The following is a 14971-nucleotide window of genomic DNA, read 5'->3' as shown; positions in this document are numbered from 1 at the left end:
AGGCAGAACATCCTTACTCCAGTCTCATGGCATCAGCATCGCCTCACAAAATTGCTGCGGTACTGTGTCCTTACCTGACCCCAGAAATCATCTAATGAAGACCAAACTACTAACCTATTACGTGAAATGTATGATGTTAAAAGGGATAATGGACCGAGCGTGGAAAATCCCAAATCGGGTGATCTGAGTTCTCTTTCCCTGAAATACACCCTTCTGACAGGGGTTGGGGTTTGCCTCTGCCAATTTATTTTATTTTATTTATTTTTTATTTTATTTTATAGCACTTATAAGGCGCGCAGCTACCCACAAAGGGTTTCCCGGCGCCGGCAATAGCAAAGCACATGACACAACTAGAGAGAAAGCAATCAGCAGGCAATTATTTGTCAAACAACCAAGTTTTTACGCTTTTCCTGAATCTCATATGGTTTTCTTCCTTGCGTATATGGACGGGCAGTGTGTTCCAGAGAGTTGGACCCAGATCTGCCAACAGTCCTTTAGCTGACAGCCTTAGCATTTTGTCAGACACAATGGGTTTTATGGGGTTGGTACACTTGCCTGTCAGTTTTATCTTGATAGTTTCACTGTGTACAAAAACACTCTATTGAGGCTAATCCTTGGTAACTGGAGGACCAGTTTACTTCTTTACAGGGCCCAGCTCATGGACGTAGCGAGCTGGCGCCTTCCTCAGTAGGCTGTTCTTTGTCATCAAGACCAGTTGAATGGGGCGGGGTGATCAGTGGTATTGAAAGCCTGCCCCAGCCCTCAATCTTTGAGGGATTCTGTCAGGCTTGCAAGGCACTTCATGGCCCAGGCTACCTCAAAGACAGGTCCAGATGGTACCATCTTTTCTATTCTGCTAAGGACTTGGCAGTCCCCACACATAGATTGACCACCTGGGGTAGCAGGAGCAGTGTCCTTTGTAAAGCCCAATATTGGACCCGCTTCCCCCTCAAGCTAAAAATGTCCACCTCTCTTCTTGGGTTCAAGAAGGCTTTAAAAACCTGGCTTTTTGGGCAAGACTAGTTCTTCTTTAAACTTCTAATTCCAGCCACTTGTCATGAGTAGCGGCAAGATGACCCGGGCAATGATTTGTGCTTTATAAATAATAATAAATCAAATCATGGGCACCCCAGGGCCATTCTTACATCATAAGACACTAAGACAAAGGACTTGCAATTCTAAGAGGTGCAGGTGCGCCTAGAGAGCTGTAGATGATGGGGGATTGGTGCACTTTAGGGAACTACATACGTTGTGCACTCATAAACCCATTGGGCACACAGACATTTTGGCGCCAGAGAATTTTTACATGAGGTAGGAATTAGATCAGAACATGACCTCATCTGTAATAGCAAGAAAACCTCCCAAACAGTTGATTCAAAATTGATCCTCGTTGAAGGTCCAGTCTTGAGATCAGCTGGCTGCGAGAATGATAGAGAAGCTAACCATTGGCTGAAACAAAGTGGAAAGTAAACAGATATCGAGTCATGAGTGATGTGCAGCTGAAGTGAGTGAGGCCATTGATGCCAAAATGGAACCCCTGAAACGCCATTGACGTATGCGAGGCCCGATGGGGATTTGGGACAGTGGTCGCCAATGGAGTTTATGATAGCCCTTCAAAATGCTGATGCCACTGGCGTGGAAAGGGGTGAGACTCTTTGGAAGTGTGGTGGGAAAGAGATGGGGAATGAGTGACAGTCCAATGAATTGTATGATGTCATTACAATGGAAAGAAGGATGCCCCATTGAAGTGGGCGAGTCTAATTATGGGCGCTGTGTGATACTTCATTCACGTGCCGAGGCCTGTGATGGTATAATTACTGAGACTACCAACGTGATGGCAGCAATGTGCCAATCAAAGTGTTTGTGTGAGACTAGTGATGAGGGGATTGAGTGATACTTCATTAAAGGGTATGACATGAACAATGTGAGTAGTGGAACTCTGTGCACGAGACCAGTGCTTTGCTTTTCAGTTCAAATGATGTGTTTGAGGCCAGTGATGTAAAAAAGTTATTATACACTCATACGCAATTTTCAAAAATGGCCATGTGGTGCATTGGCTTTGTGTGGTGTCACTGTCCGTGTAATGGTTTGGCTTAACATGGAGCCTCAGGACATATCTGTTTTCAAATCTTTAATTAAGTTGCAGTTGAAGACTCTGTTCCAGAGATCAAAGGGGCCTCTTGGTCTAGTGTGTACTTGTGCCTGTTGTTGAGGTGTCATTGGGGTTCGTGTCCCTTCAAATTTTTTGACAGTGCCCTGTCACCCTGTCTGTAAACGTTGTAAATTTTTTTGGGAAGATCTGCAGGAGGGGCAAGTCCTATGAGCAACCATAGAAGGTTCTGCTTTATATGAAATAGGAGTTTAGGAGTCTTCGGTGTCCCCTTTGGAACCATCTTTTGTGTATGCAAAGGGGCTCTCTTTTGGTACCCCCAAGAAAAGGCGTGTCTTGATGCATCTAAATCCCAGTCTGCGACCTCTATTGCGGATGGTGATTCACTCTTAAACTTCTGGGGAGGAGGTGCGAGGGCACACCTCTTGCCTCCTAACTGAAGGCCAGATGTATTAAACTTTTTACACGATGGATACCCTCCTGTTTGCTACATCAGGGAATTTGCTACCAGCAAAAAAGTATTTTCTTATTTTCTAAGCCATTTTCATGTCAGAAATGTTTTTACACTTTGAGAAATTATTTTAGGAATGATTATCGTTTTTGTATTGAAAGGGGCATGTTTGGGCGTCTCTAACACATACTGAATCGGTGTACTAAGTATCACCGGTTTTCGAGAATAATTCCGGTCACAAACCAATTTGTAAGTAACTGACGTCCATTTTGCAATTTGTGGTGCAGCTTCGGAGGGGGTAGGCATGGGTCTGGGGGAACCAATGCCAATTCTCACCAATGTTTTGCAAAACTGAATACTTTTTTTATCAGCCGTTTTCTTTAAGGAACAAAGGACTGCTTGATTTTTTTTCTCAGTTTTGAAATGTAAAAACAGGCATGGTGGTCTGCTGTACCCTTCAGGCCACTGTCCCTGTCTTTGCAGCCAGTGGGAAGGAGTTACCATTTGTGACCTGGCAAATGAACATTAATAAGCAGGTCCTACTCGATGCCCCTCGGGCTGCGTATTTTGCGAACCAACCTATTAGTACTAAAGTCGGTTCGCAAAATTAAATACTGGTCATGAAAAGTGGGATCGCAAATTTGTAACACTTTGTGTGACCAGTATCTTCTTTATGAGGGCCGACTCCACTGCGGTGCGACCGGTGCCACCGCACCGGGTGGTGGCTTCCAGTGGGCGCCGTTATGCAAGTTTATTGTTATTTTAAAGCACCTGCTGCTGCCGCGCTCGTTTCCTCCAGCAATTTCCCGGCAACAAAAATATGTCAGGATAAATCCTGTGATTAATGTTCTTCCTGAAGAGAGATCGGAGTTTTGTTTTAATTGGGTTTTGACCCACTATAAAGTAATGCAGAGGGTGAATTTGCCTGTTGCAGAAAACAAGTATCGAGCAGGTTACAAAGTGCATAGAATGTAAATAGGTCAGTGGGTTACTCATTTGAAAAGAGAGATCATTCGACCACATGCATCATAGTAAGGTTTTGCGATTCATTATTTGCGATTTTTAGGGAATCGCAAATAAGGAATCGCAAAATGGGATGCATGATTTTAATCGCATAATATTTGCGATTCGGTAAAAATCGCAATTTTTACCGAATCGCAAATATTATGCGAATTCTAATTTGCGATTTCGCAATTCCCATTGATTCCTATGGGCCAAAATTAGCGATTCTCAAAATGTTAATGCATTCCATGGGTGCAGGGGGGGTCCAAAGGACCCCCCTGCACCCCTGAAATGTATTTTAAAGTGCATGTTCCACACACACATGTCCTAAGGACATGTGTGTCTGTAACATGACAGTGTTTAAAATGCGAATTTGAGCATTTTAATACTTTTTCGCAAATTACCACGAGGGTCACCCTCGTGGTAATTTGCACCCCTTAATTGCGAATTCGCAATTTCAAAAACAATCATGCATTGCTTTTAAGGAATCGCAAATTTGCGATTCCTTAAAAGCAATTGCATTTTTGGAAATCGCTAAAAATAGCGAATTTCCCAAAAATGCATGATGCATCCCAAAAACTTATTTAGGAATCGCAAACTGCCGAATTTACCGATTCGCACCGTTTGCACTTCCTAAATAGGTTGATGCATGTGGCCGATTGGGTTACTTGCAATTTATAGGTTAAAATTAGGGCTCCCAGTTTACAGTTTTTACTGATTTTTACAGATAAATACAGACAGAAAACAATATGTTTTCTGTCTGTATTTATATTTAAAAGCGGAAAAATACAGAAAATAGTGCTCCTTGTGAGTGACTTTCCATGCTGTCCTTCATGAATACCAGGCCAACAGCTGAGCAGATAGAAAGCATGTTGAGTTAAAAAACAGGTTGAGATTTCCTTAAATGTAGGCATTAGTTAACGTGTATTTGTATATAATGCTATATTTACATGTAGGTGTAGTGTTTTGTTATATTTGTCTGCTTAATCTGCTAAAACTCAACAGGCATCGAAGTATGAGTGCATGTTTAATAGTTAAATAAATGTGGATATATACCATTTTATGACTTTGTTTATCCTTAAGACGCATAATAAATATGGATAAATACCAATAAGACGGCCCAAAAATAAATATGGATAAATACAGACGGAAATGTTAAAAAAAATAAATACCATAAAACCGGGAGCCCTAGTTAAAATCCTAATATAAGATTTGAATTTATAAAATGCAAGAAACAAAATGATGTCTCTTTTAAAAGCAGTAACCCATTGACCTATTTATATTCTATGCACTTTGTAATAGTATTGAACTATCAACTTTTATCAAAGAACTGCAAGCACCCTGCAAAGTGTAGATTTGAGCAAAGGTTAATGTTGCAAAAAGGATTCATTTAGGCAGAAATCTATTTTCGTTATTAAAGGGAACCCCCAACTATGGTGTTACTTTTTAAATTCTGAGTTTGTGTTTCTCTAGACCATGGATACTCACACACTTAATCTCGGGGGCAAATTTACAGTGTGGTTTGTGGCCGAGGGCCGCACGAGTGGGGGAGGGGTCAGTGGGGGAGGGGGGCCGGGCTAGAGCAAAAAAGAACTGTGACCATGTGGTTGAACACAGGCCCCTGCAGCGGACGCCTTCGTCCACTGAGCCACCAGACCTGGCATATTTTTTTCCCTCTCTCTCTCTCTCTCCCCCTCTGTCTGCCTTCTGTCTGTCTGTCTTCCTCTGTCTCCCTCCCTCTCTCTGTATCTCCCTCTCTGTATCTCCCTCCCTATGTCTATCTCCCTCCCTCCCTCTGTCTATCTCCTTCTGTCTATCTTCCTCTCTCTGTCTCCCCCCCTCTGTCTCCCTCCCTCTGTCTCCCTCCCTCTGTCTTCCCACCTGTGTCTCCATCTCCCTCTCTCTGTCTCCCTCTCTCTATCTCCCTCTCTCTGTCTCCCTCCCAACTGTCTGTCTCCCTCTCTCTCCGTCTCCCTCCCTCTCTCTATCTCCCTCTCTCTGTCTCCCTCCCAACTGTCTGTCTCCGTCTCCCTCCCTCTGTCTGTCTCTGTTTCCCTCCCTCTGTTCTCCCTCCCTCTGCCTCTCCCTCCCTCTGTCTCCCTCCCTCTGTCTCCCTCTCTCTGCCCCCCTCCCTCTCTCTGTCTGTCTCTCTCCCTCCCTCTGTCTCCCTCCCTTTGTCTCCCTCCCTCCCTCTGTCTCCCTCCCTCCGTCTGGCTCTCTCTCCCTCCCTCCCGCTGTCGGCCTCCCTCTCTCTATCTCCCTCCCTCTCTCTGTCTCCCTCCCTCTCTCTGTCTCCTTCTCTCTCCGTCTCCCTCCCTCTCTCTATCTCCCTCTCTCTGTCTCCCTCCCAACTGTCTGTCTCCGTCTCCCTCTCTCTGTCAGTCTCTGTCTCCCTCCCTCTGTCTCTCCCTCCCTCTGTCTCCCTCCCTCTGTCTCCCTCCTTCAGTATGCACTTCGTATCCTGGGGTCTGCAGGGTGTACACTGCCTCCTGTGCAGTGTACCATTCGATGTGTCCCCTGATCTGAGCATTCATTGTTTGCTCGGACCTCTGAAGCATGGGTTGTATAGAACGTGCCACAAACAATGTTCATGGTGCTGTGCCATTACTGTGAGGCAGGCTTGTTATGAATCCCACACTACGGCATGTGTTTCATTCTTTGGACCTTGGATTCTGAATGTGCCTCTGTGTGTCATGGTCTTCCTGTGTTGTCATCTGTACATCTGGCGGCACAGTATGTGTTGGCTGTCCCTTGTTCTCAGTCTGTGCTGTGTGCAATATGATTGTGCTGCATATTGTTCACTGAATATGTACTCTGTGCTATACATTGCATGTTGTGTACTCGGCATACCTATGGATTTTCTCTATTTGCCACATAATCGAACATGTTGCATAATTTACAGGTTTCAACATAAGTTGAACATTGACAACGTCTATATGCCTGGCCTTGGCGAATTGACTAATTTTATTTGCAAACGTATCTAGTGTGTTGCCGAGAAACTCTGCTCTATGGGGGTCGGCGATTCCCTTATCCTTCTGTCTCCCTCCCTGCTGTCTTCTGTCACCTCACCCCGAGCGTGTGCCAGCCTGGGCTGAGACAGCCTCCAGGCACACACAGCCGCACATGAGTACTTCACAGGTCTTTAAAAAGGCCTTATTCTATTTCACCTCTTCTTAGGCCCCTGCAGCTCCACTGTGACTATTTCTGGAATCGCCCTGGAATCGCCCGACCCCCTAAGAGCAGAGTTTCTCGGCAACCGGCGGTGTTTGCTGACACAAAAAAACCCAAAAAACACAGGTACAATGCAGCAAGGTCCGCGGGCCGCCAAGGAAGGCTTGCCGGGCCGCCACCGCCCGCGGGCCGTACTATGAGTACCCCTGCTCTAGACCAAGCACTATTAAACTATTCTGCCTACCAGTATGGATGACATGTGCCTCATACACCTTGTCCTCTGTCTTATGTAACATTTCCTATATACTGAGTTACACATGTATGATTGATTGTCTTCTGTAATGTGTGTGATGCAAAGTGCTCTCACACCCTACACTGGCATGAGTGGCACTATATATGTATCTGAGAGAGTGTGCTATATATGCATCTGAGAGACAGTGGTTATGGAGACTTGGGCACTGTTAAAGCTGATGCTGAGGGAATCCGTGGTGGAGGCGGTCCTTGGGGGGCGCCAAAAAACATTGTCGCACCGGGCGCCACCAGCTCTAAAGCTGGCCTGTTCTTTGTACTTCTGGCCCAGATAGTCCTGCACAGTGGTAGAAGTGGGGACAAAAAAGTAGGGGAACTGCGGGCGGAGACTCGGGGGGGCGGGAATAAGCAGAGGATTGGATTAGTGGGCGGAGTCAGAGGTGTGGCTAAAAATAGCAAAACATACCAATTTTTAGTGCATTTGGCATTTCACTGACCAGTTACAGCTTATAACGTTATTTAATTCAAACAATCAATAAACATGTTCATTTGAGGTTTAATATACAAGTTGTTTATATTTAATTCATTTACAATGTGGGACATGTTTCCAATCACAGAATATTCCAAATACGCTTATAAGTGGAATCATAAGCCATTTGTCTCCGAGCCATGCAGTTTCTTTCATTGGCACTTCCTGCATTGCAAATCCCTGGTGAGTTTGCAATGCAAAAGGGAGGCACCAATGGGTGAGGTGGACTGGCCTCAAGGGTCCCGTGTATCATCCCCAGATCGAGCCTCCCCTTCCCACCGTCATTCTGGCATCGATCAATACCCTGCTCTATACATAGCCATGTTCTGTCCTCTCTTTGCCACCATTACTTCCTGGCATCGCTCATTACAGTACTTCTGGCATAGCAGGGTTGAGCCCTCCTCTTACCAACCTACATCTTGGCCTCACTCTTAACGCTGATTCCAGCCATCCCAGATCTAGCCTTCCCCAATTTTAATTCCTGCCATCACATCTTACTCTGCTTCTAACATACCCAGATCCAGCTTTGCTTTCGCCCACTCTCAATTCCTGGCATTGAACAAAATCCTGCTTCTGGCATAGCCAGGTTCAGCCCTACCCTTGCACCCTTAGCCCCTGGCATAGTCATTAGTATGCTTCTACCATATTAGATCCAACCCTCATCTCGTCACCCTTAGGTTCTGGCTTCGCTTATTACCCAACTCCTTGCATACAGGGTATTTTGTCACCTTACTTCCTGGCATTGTCCTTTACCTTACTTCTAGCACTCCAGGATCAAACCATTCTGTTGCCACCCCTATTTAAGGCAACGCTAAATACTTTACCTTTCTGATCTCAGGAGCCAGCTCTCCCCTCACCATCCTCACTTTCTAGCACTGCTCATTACCATGCATCTAGCACACCCAAATACAGCCCTCCCATTACCACCCTTACTTCCTGGCACTCATTACCTTGCTTCTAGCATACCCAGCTTCAGCTCTTCCCTTACTGCTTTTACTTCATGTTATAGTTTATTGCCATGCATCTACCAAACTTAGATCTAGCCTTCATCTCGTCCTGCTTAGTTTCTAAAATCACTCACTACAAAACTTGGAGGATACCCAGGTACAGCCTTCCTCTGACCACCCTTACTTCCTGGCATTGCTCTTTACCGTAGTTTAAGGAGTGATTCAGCCCTTCCGGTGTCATCGCTACTTCCTGGCATTGCTAGTTACCTTGCTTATAGCATTACTAGAGTTAAACCCTATTTGCTAACCTTTCTTCAAGGTATCCCAAATTACCTTACTTCTAACATACCCAGATCCAACCATCCCCTCACTACCCTTACTTTTTAGACATCATTACCCTGCTTCTAGCATAGACAGGTTCAGCCCTTCCCTCGTTCTCTACCTCCTTGCACCGCTTATTGTTGCCCTACTCTAGAATACCCAGGTCCCACCCTCCTCTCGCCACCCTTACTGCCCGGAATCGGTTATTACCCTAGGTCTAGCCATAGTTGGATCTCGCCCTCCCTTCGGAAGCCCCACTTCCTAGAATCATTCATTCCCCCAGCTTCTAGCTTACATGGTTCATTTCTCCTCTTTCCACCTTTACTTCCTAGCACCACTCATTTCCATGCTTCTTCATACCCAGATTCAGCCCTTTCTTCACCCCTCTGTATCCTGGCATCCCTCATTACCCAACGTCTAGCATACCCGGATCCTGCAATCCCCTCATCCTTACCTCCCGGCATCGCTCATTACCCTATATTTAGAGTACCCAACTCCAGCCCACCCTCCCCACCCAAACTTCCTGGTATCACCCATTACCTTGCTTCTAGCATACCCAATTGTTCACCCTCACATCGCTCATTACCCTGCTTCTAGCATCCCCACATCAAACCCTTCCTCACCACCCATGCTCTCTGGAATTACCCTGCTTCTAGCATACCTTCACCCAGCACTCCCCTCACTTCCTAGCATATCTTTACCCTGCTTCTAGCACACCCAGACCCAGCCCTCCCTCGCCACCCTCACTTCCTGGCATCACTCATTACCCTGCTTCTAGCATACCCACATCCTGGCCTCCCCTCACTCCCCCTCACTTCCTGGCATCACTCATTACCCTGCTTCTAGCATACCCACATCCTGGCCTCCCCTCGCTCCCCCTCACTTCCTGGCATCACTCATTACCCTGCTTCTAGCATACCCACATCCTGGCCTCCCCTCGCTCCCCCTCACTTCCTGACATCACTCATTACCCTGCTTCTAGCATACTCACATCCTGCCCTCCCCTCGCTCCCCATCACTTCCTGGCATCACTCATTACCCTGCTTCTAGTATAACCGCATCCTGCCCTTCCCTCGCTTCCCCTCACTTCCAGGCATCACTCATTACCCTGCTTCTAGCATACCCACATCTTGGCCTCCCCTCGCTCCCCCTCACTTCCTGGCATCACTCATTACCCTGCTTCTAGCATACCCACATCCTGGCCTCCCCTCGCTCCCCCTCACTTCCTGGCATCACTCATTACCCTGCTTCTAGCATACCCACATCCTGCCCTCCCCTAGCTCCCCCTCACTTCCTGGTATTTCTCATTACCATGCTTCTAGTATACCCAGATCCAGCCCTCACTCACCACCCTCACTTCCTGGCATTTCATCCATAGACTGCAAACTGCCCAGGGGGCACATAGGGCGAGGGCATAAAAAAGACTTGAAGGGCATCAGCAGAGCCTATGTACTGTAATTGCAGGTTAAGCTGCACGTCTGGATTGAGATAGGCAGGGACAGCGGTGTCGGGCCCCTACCAGCAGCACAGCGAGCACTGGCAGATCGGGATAGATGCCCTTCGGTGGAGCAAAATGCCAACCTTTTAGAAGAGTAAAGAGGGAGATTTGTTTAAAATAAACGGAAGAATGAATTTTCCCCATTGACTTCTTCAAAAGCAGAGGCCGCAGGCTGCAGAAATAAAGCTGGTTTTGGCTTTAAAGGTTGAACGTCTCCCGCCCAAATTGGGCCTTTTGACATGTATGAATTTTAAATGCCCGCAGTGAGCCTGACATGGGTGGTGCCGCCAACTGCACTGGCTTCTGTGCAGGGCACTACACATTGAAAAAAAAGAACATAAAAAACAGCAGATAAGAAAATTGACATTTTCTGTTTATTAAACAAAATGCAAGAGGTATTTTGTTCCCCCCCCACTTACTTGATGTTTGTGGAGTTCAGCTTCAGAGAGGCAGCCCAGGCTCCTCGTGCAGGCCCTCGTTCAGAGAAAAGGGCAGAGCTGTAAAGGAGGGGTCGGGGACCTCTGGGCAGGCATGGAGAGTAATTTCCAGGAGAGGCTGGTGGGGCTGGGTCAGCTTTTCAGTGGCTGGCTGGAGAGCAGATTTATAGCAAGTCACAAAGTCCCCCAGGTGGTGTCTGTCAGTCTGCTTGACACCAAAGATTCCTGATGTGAGCATTGTCACAGGCCACAGTGGGGGCGGGCAGGCAGCGTCCTCACAAATGAGGTGTGAATCACAGGCTCATGGCAGCAGGGCCATCAGAGGTGGCCGCTTTCGCTATGCTACACTGATGGCCCTTTCAGTCTCACTTTGCAGGCCCCTACACACAGCGGGGAAGGGGAGGAGGTCGGGCGCCCTGCAGAGGCCTTCGTCAATATTCACATTGAGTGGAAAAAAAGGTGTCAGTTTAAAGTATGCCTATTCCTACAGTAGGGGAACGGACTAGCATAATTTTTAGAAGTAGGGGCACGCCGTGCCCTTCCGTCCCCGCCCACTTCTAACACTGAGCCTGCACAGCAAACAAGGCGCCCAAGCCTCAGCAAGCACTGTGCATGAGGGCTGCGCACCTCCACCTGCAGTTCCCCAAACTCACCACAAGAGAGCGTCCCCGCACTCAGCATTGAAGTAAAACATTTCATTTCTCATGTACATCCACAGGAGGCTCGGAATTTCGCCGAGGACCACAGCGTTCTGTTCATGGAGACGTCGGCCAAGGACAACCACAATGTGACCGAAGCCTTCCTGGCTGTGGGTAAGCTCAAACATGTCAGCTCATTATCATTATCATGTGTTGTGACACAATAAAAGGAAGCCAAACTATTGAATAAGAGGCAAGCAAATGAAAGTGACACTAAAGCTAACCAATGGAGAGGAATGGGCAGGCTCTAAACCGACTGTATGTTTTGGCTATCGTCTACAAGAGGTCTTTTTCAACCAGACAGCTAAAAGCTGCATCGAAGGCAAGACCTAAAGCTTAGACAATGTTCGTTCATAGTCTCAGTTTAATGATTACAGGTGGTTGAGGGCACTGGCGAGGAAGGGGAAAACTCACATTCTTAAATCCCCTTCTCAAGTACGGATCAAGTGCACCTAGTATCAAGAAGTCAGGTCTCAGTTCATATGCCCACAGAGAATAAGGCAGCATGCCGTGAAATGCGACAAGAGCTCAGTGGATGTGGCAGAAAAGGATGCTGGTTACCGCTATACTGGGATGCAAAAGGTTGTAGTATCCTCTGACAGCTTTTCAGGTGGCCTCCCAGTAAGGTCAACAACAACACATCTGCTGATGGCTATTTCTTGCAGGAATGTCATTAGAGCATTTTTAGAAAGAATGATTGTTGAAATGTAATGCTCTGAGGATGCCTGAACCTGTAAAGACTTGTATGCCATCATTATGGGCCAGGGGTACATAAATAGGATGAGAGACTTGTGCATTGCAGGTCAGGCCTCATGTCATAGCCCTGTATAAACAACTACTGAAAGGCTAAATACTTGGGGGCTTATTTATGAGCCCTTGCGTCACTTTTGCGCCGCCGGTGCGTCACTTTTTGTGACTCACCAGCAAGGTAAGAAATATGTGCCATGGTGCGTAATATTTACAAAGTGACGCATCTAGATAGATGCGTCACTTTGTTAACCCCTGCGCTACATTATACCTGCGCCAGGTATAAAGTATGCAGGGTGGGCGCTCAGACGCAAGTAAGCCTCGTAGAAGTGACGCAGTGAAATCTATGAGACTTCACTGCGTCACTTCTAGGATTCAATATCTTACGCCTGCCTCACAGCAGGCGTAAGACTGACGCAGACATTTTTGAAATGGGGCTTGCCCATGTGAAATGACCGATTGATGGAGTTGCGTCACTTTCGTGACACACTCCAGCAATGAATCATTTTTGCACCTACAGATACGTCAGAAATACTGACGTATCTGTGACTCCTTGCGACATGATGCGTCATACTGTAAATATGGTGCATCCAGCATGTCGCAAGGAGGCGGCAATGAAAAGTGACGCATTGCTGTTTTCACGCAGCGATGTGTCACTTTTTCTAAATGAGGCCCCTGGGGTCTTATTTACAAGCCCCTTGCGTCGTCGGTGCATCACTTTTAATATGAAAAAAACTAACGTACCGGCAGCGCAAGGGGCTTGTAGATAAGCCCTTAGGTTCCAGGCAGCTCCCTTCAGCTCCAACAGATACTCTCCTTAGTGTAACCCTTCATCTATGTGCTTATGTTGAATCTTTCAGTAATTGTTCTCATTGCTGCACAGGGCATACCATTGAAGATTTAAGCCTCAAACTCTCTGTCTGAAGGACCACTAGAAAGTGTTTTTAATTTGAGTGTTTAGTAGGCAGTTTTGAAACAGATAATTTTTGTTCTGAAAATCGGCTTCTCGGTTTCTAGTCCCTCGCATTTTGCCAAATTAGAAAACTTGAAAGGATTAGCGGAAGTCACTGGCAGCTACAGCAGATACTGTACATTTAGAGCATATTGAGCAATTAAAACATTAAGGGGCTTATATACAAGCCACTTGCGCCGCCGGTGCGTCACTTTTAATATGGGGAAAAGTGATGTCCAGGCAGCGCAATGGACCTGTAAATTGGCCCCCTAAGTTTTGTACCTTAGGAAAAAATCATGTTTTTCTTGATGCGATATTGCTCAAATGGGAAATATTTATGTGTTCTTGTCAGATTCCTAATCACTTCCTGAAAGATTTAGTGGGAATCCTCATAGGAATTTGATTTTCCAAATCAAAACTTATCTACCTGAAAGATTTAATACGAATCCTGATATTTTTTGTTTTCAAATTCAATGGCATCTACATTTCTACTTCACAGTATAGCATTCCCTAGTAGGCAAGCTAAGTTTACTAGTGTTAAAGATACTTCAAGTCGGGCCACTTTGACCTTGGCCATATTTTGGGTCAAAATGAATAGTCAAATGTCGGAAAAGTAACCCTTTGTTTTTGCAAATTCTGCAACCCAGCCCAAGAGAACGAACTTGTAAATGATTACGAAGAAATTATTACATTGGTCTGTTATGTGATGCACATCATACGATTAGTTGCAGAAGTACTTTGATCAGAGTAGCTGCAGTTATCCGTTTCTCATTGAGGTTTAAGTGCAGAGTCAAAAGATTCCTTAACTTCTATTAAATCCTTTCCATCAAGTGAAATGATCGAATAGTTTTCACATTTTTGAGGCACAGAAGATTTGTAAGAGAAACTCACACTTGGTAGCATTAAGGGAAATCCAGTTGTTCATTCGTTAGTCCTGAGAGTCTGTCCACAACATATATATATATATATATATATATATATATATATATATATATATATATATATAGATATATATATATATATATATATATATATTTATTTATTGTCATTTTTTAAGCGCAGCGAATACCCGTAGGCGTCTCGGCGCTGGCTGAGGGCATAGGTCAATATCCAGGAGAACCAACGGAAGCTTCCTAACTATTGGTCAAACAACCACGTCTTGATTTGTTTACGGAATATTAGCAGGGATGGGCTAGTCTTGATGTAAGAGGGTAGGGAATTCCAGAGTTTTGGGGCGGCAACCAGAAAGCGTCTGTCGCCCCAGGTGACTGTTCTAGTACGTGATACTACTAGATGATTGTGATGAGTGGAGCGGAGAGCACGAGTTGGTATGTAACGTACAAGATTATGTTTAAGAAAGTGGGGGCCTTGATTGTTAAGTGCCTTGTAGACAATACACAGCGATTTAAACTTAATTCGACTGCGTATCGGGAGCCAATGAAGTTTCCTGATGGTGTTGGAAATAGGTGCGAATTTGGGGAGTCCCGAAAGCAGCCGGGCTGCTGCGTTTTGAATTGACTGCATCTTGTTTGTCACTCGATTTTGGGCATGTAAGAAGAGGGCGTTACAATAATCCAAGGCGGACAACACCAATGAACTAATCAAGGTTTTCCTGACTGAATCCGGTAGGAAAGGTAGGATTTTCCTTATCATTTTAAGTTTCATGTGAGCCGTGGCTGCAATTTTGTTGGCATGAGCCATGAAGTTAAGACCCACATCGAAAGTGACGCCAAGATTCCTGACTTTAAGAGCTGGGCTAGGAGGCGTTCCGAAGTATGTAGGCCACCAAACTGATGACCATCCAGGAGAAAGGTGACCAAAAATGACCACTTCGGTCTTTTCTGAATTAAGCTTCAGAC

The 14971-nt window shown here is 45.8% G+C and overlaps 1 protein-coding gene across 1 annotated transcript in view; it reads left to right on the top strand.

Moving 5' to 3' along the window:
- The window catches only part of RAB17 (RAB17, member RAS oncogene family), a 118934-nt gene that overhangs the window by 79078 nt on the left and 24885 nt on the right, over nucleotides 1-14971 (top strand). The window contains exon 5 of the mRNA XM_086956305.1: nucleotides 11434-11527. Coding sequence (XP_086812431.1) covers nucleotides 11434-11527 — 94 coding nt within the window. The remainder of the gene's footprint in view (nucleotides 1-11433; nucleotides 11528-14971) is intronic.

Source organism: Lissotriton vulgaris, chromosome 2_1 (assembly GCF_964263255.1).
Source record: "Lissotriton vulgaris chromosome 2_1, aLisVul1.2, whole genome shotgun sequence".
Lineage (NCBI taxonomy): Eukaryota > Metazoa > Chordata > Amphibia > Caudata > Salamandridae > Lissotriton > Lissotriton vulgaris.
The sequence above is the reverse complement of the archived record's forward strand: the minus strand, read 5'-3'. Positions and strand labels throughout refer to the sequence as shown.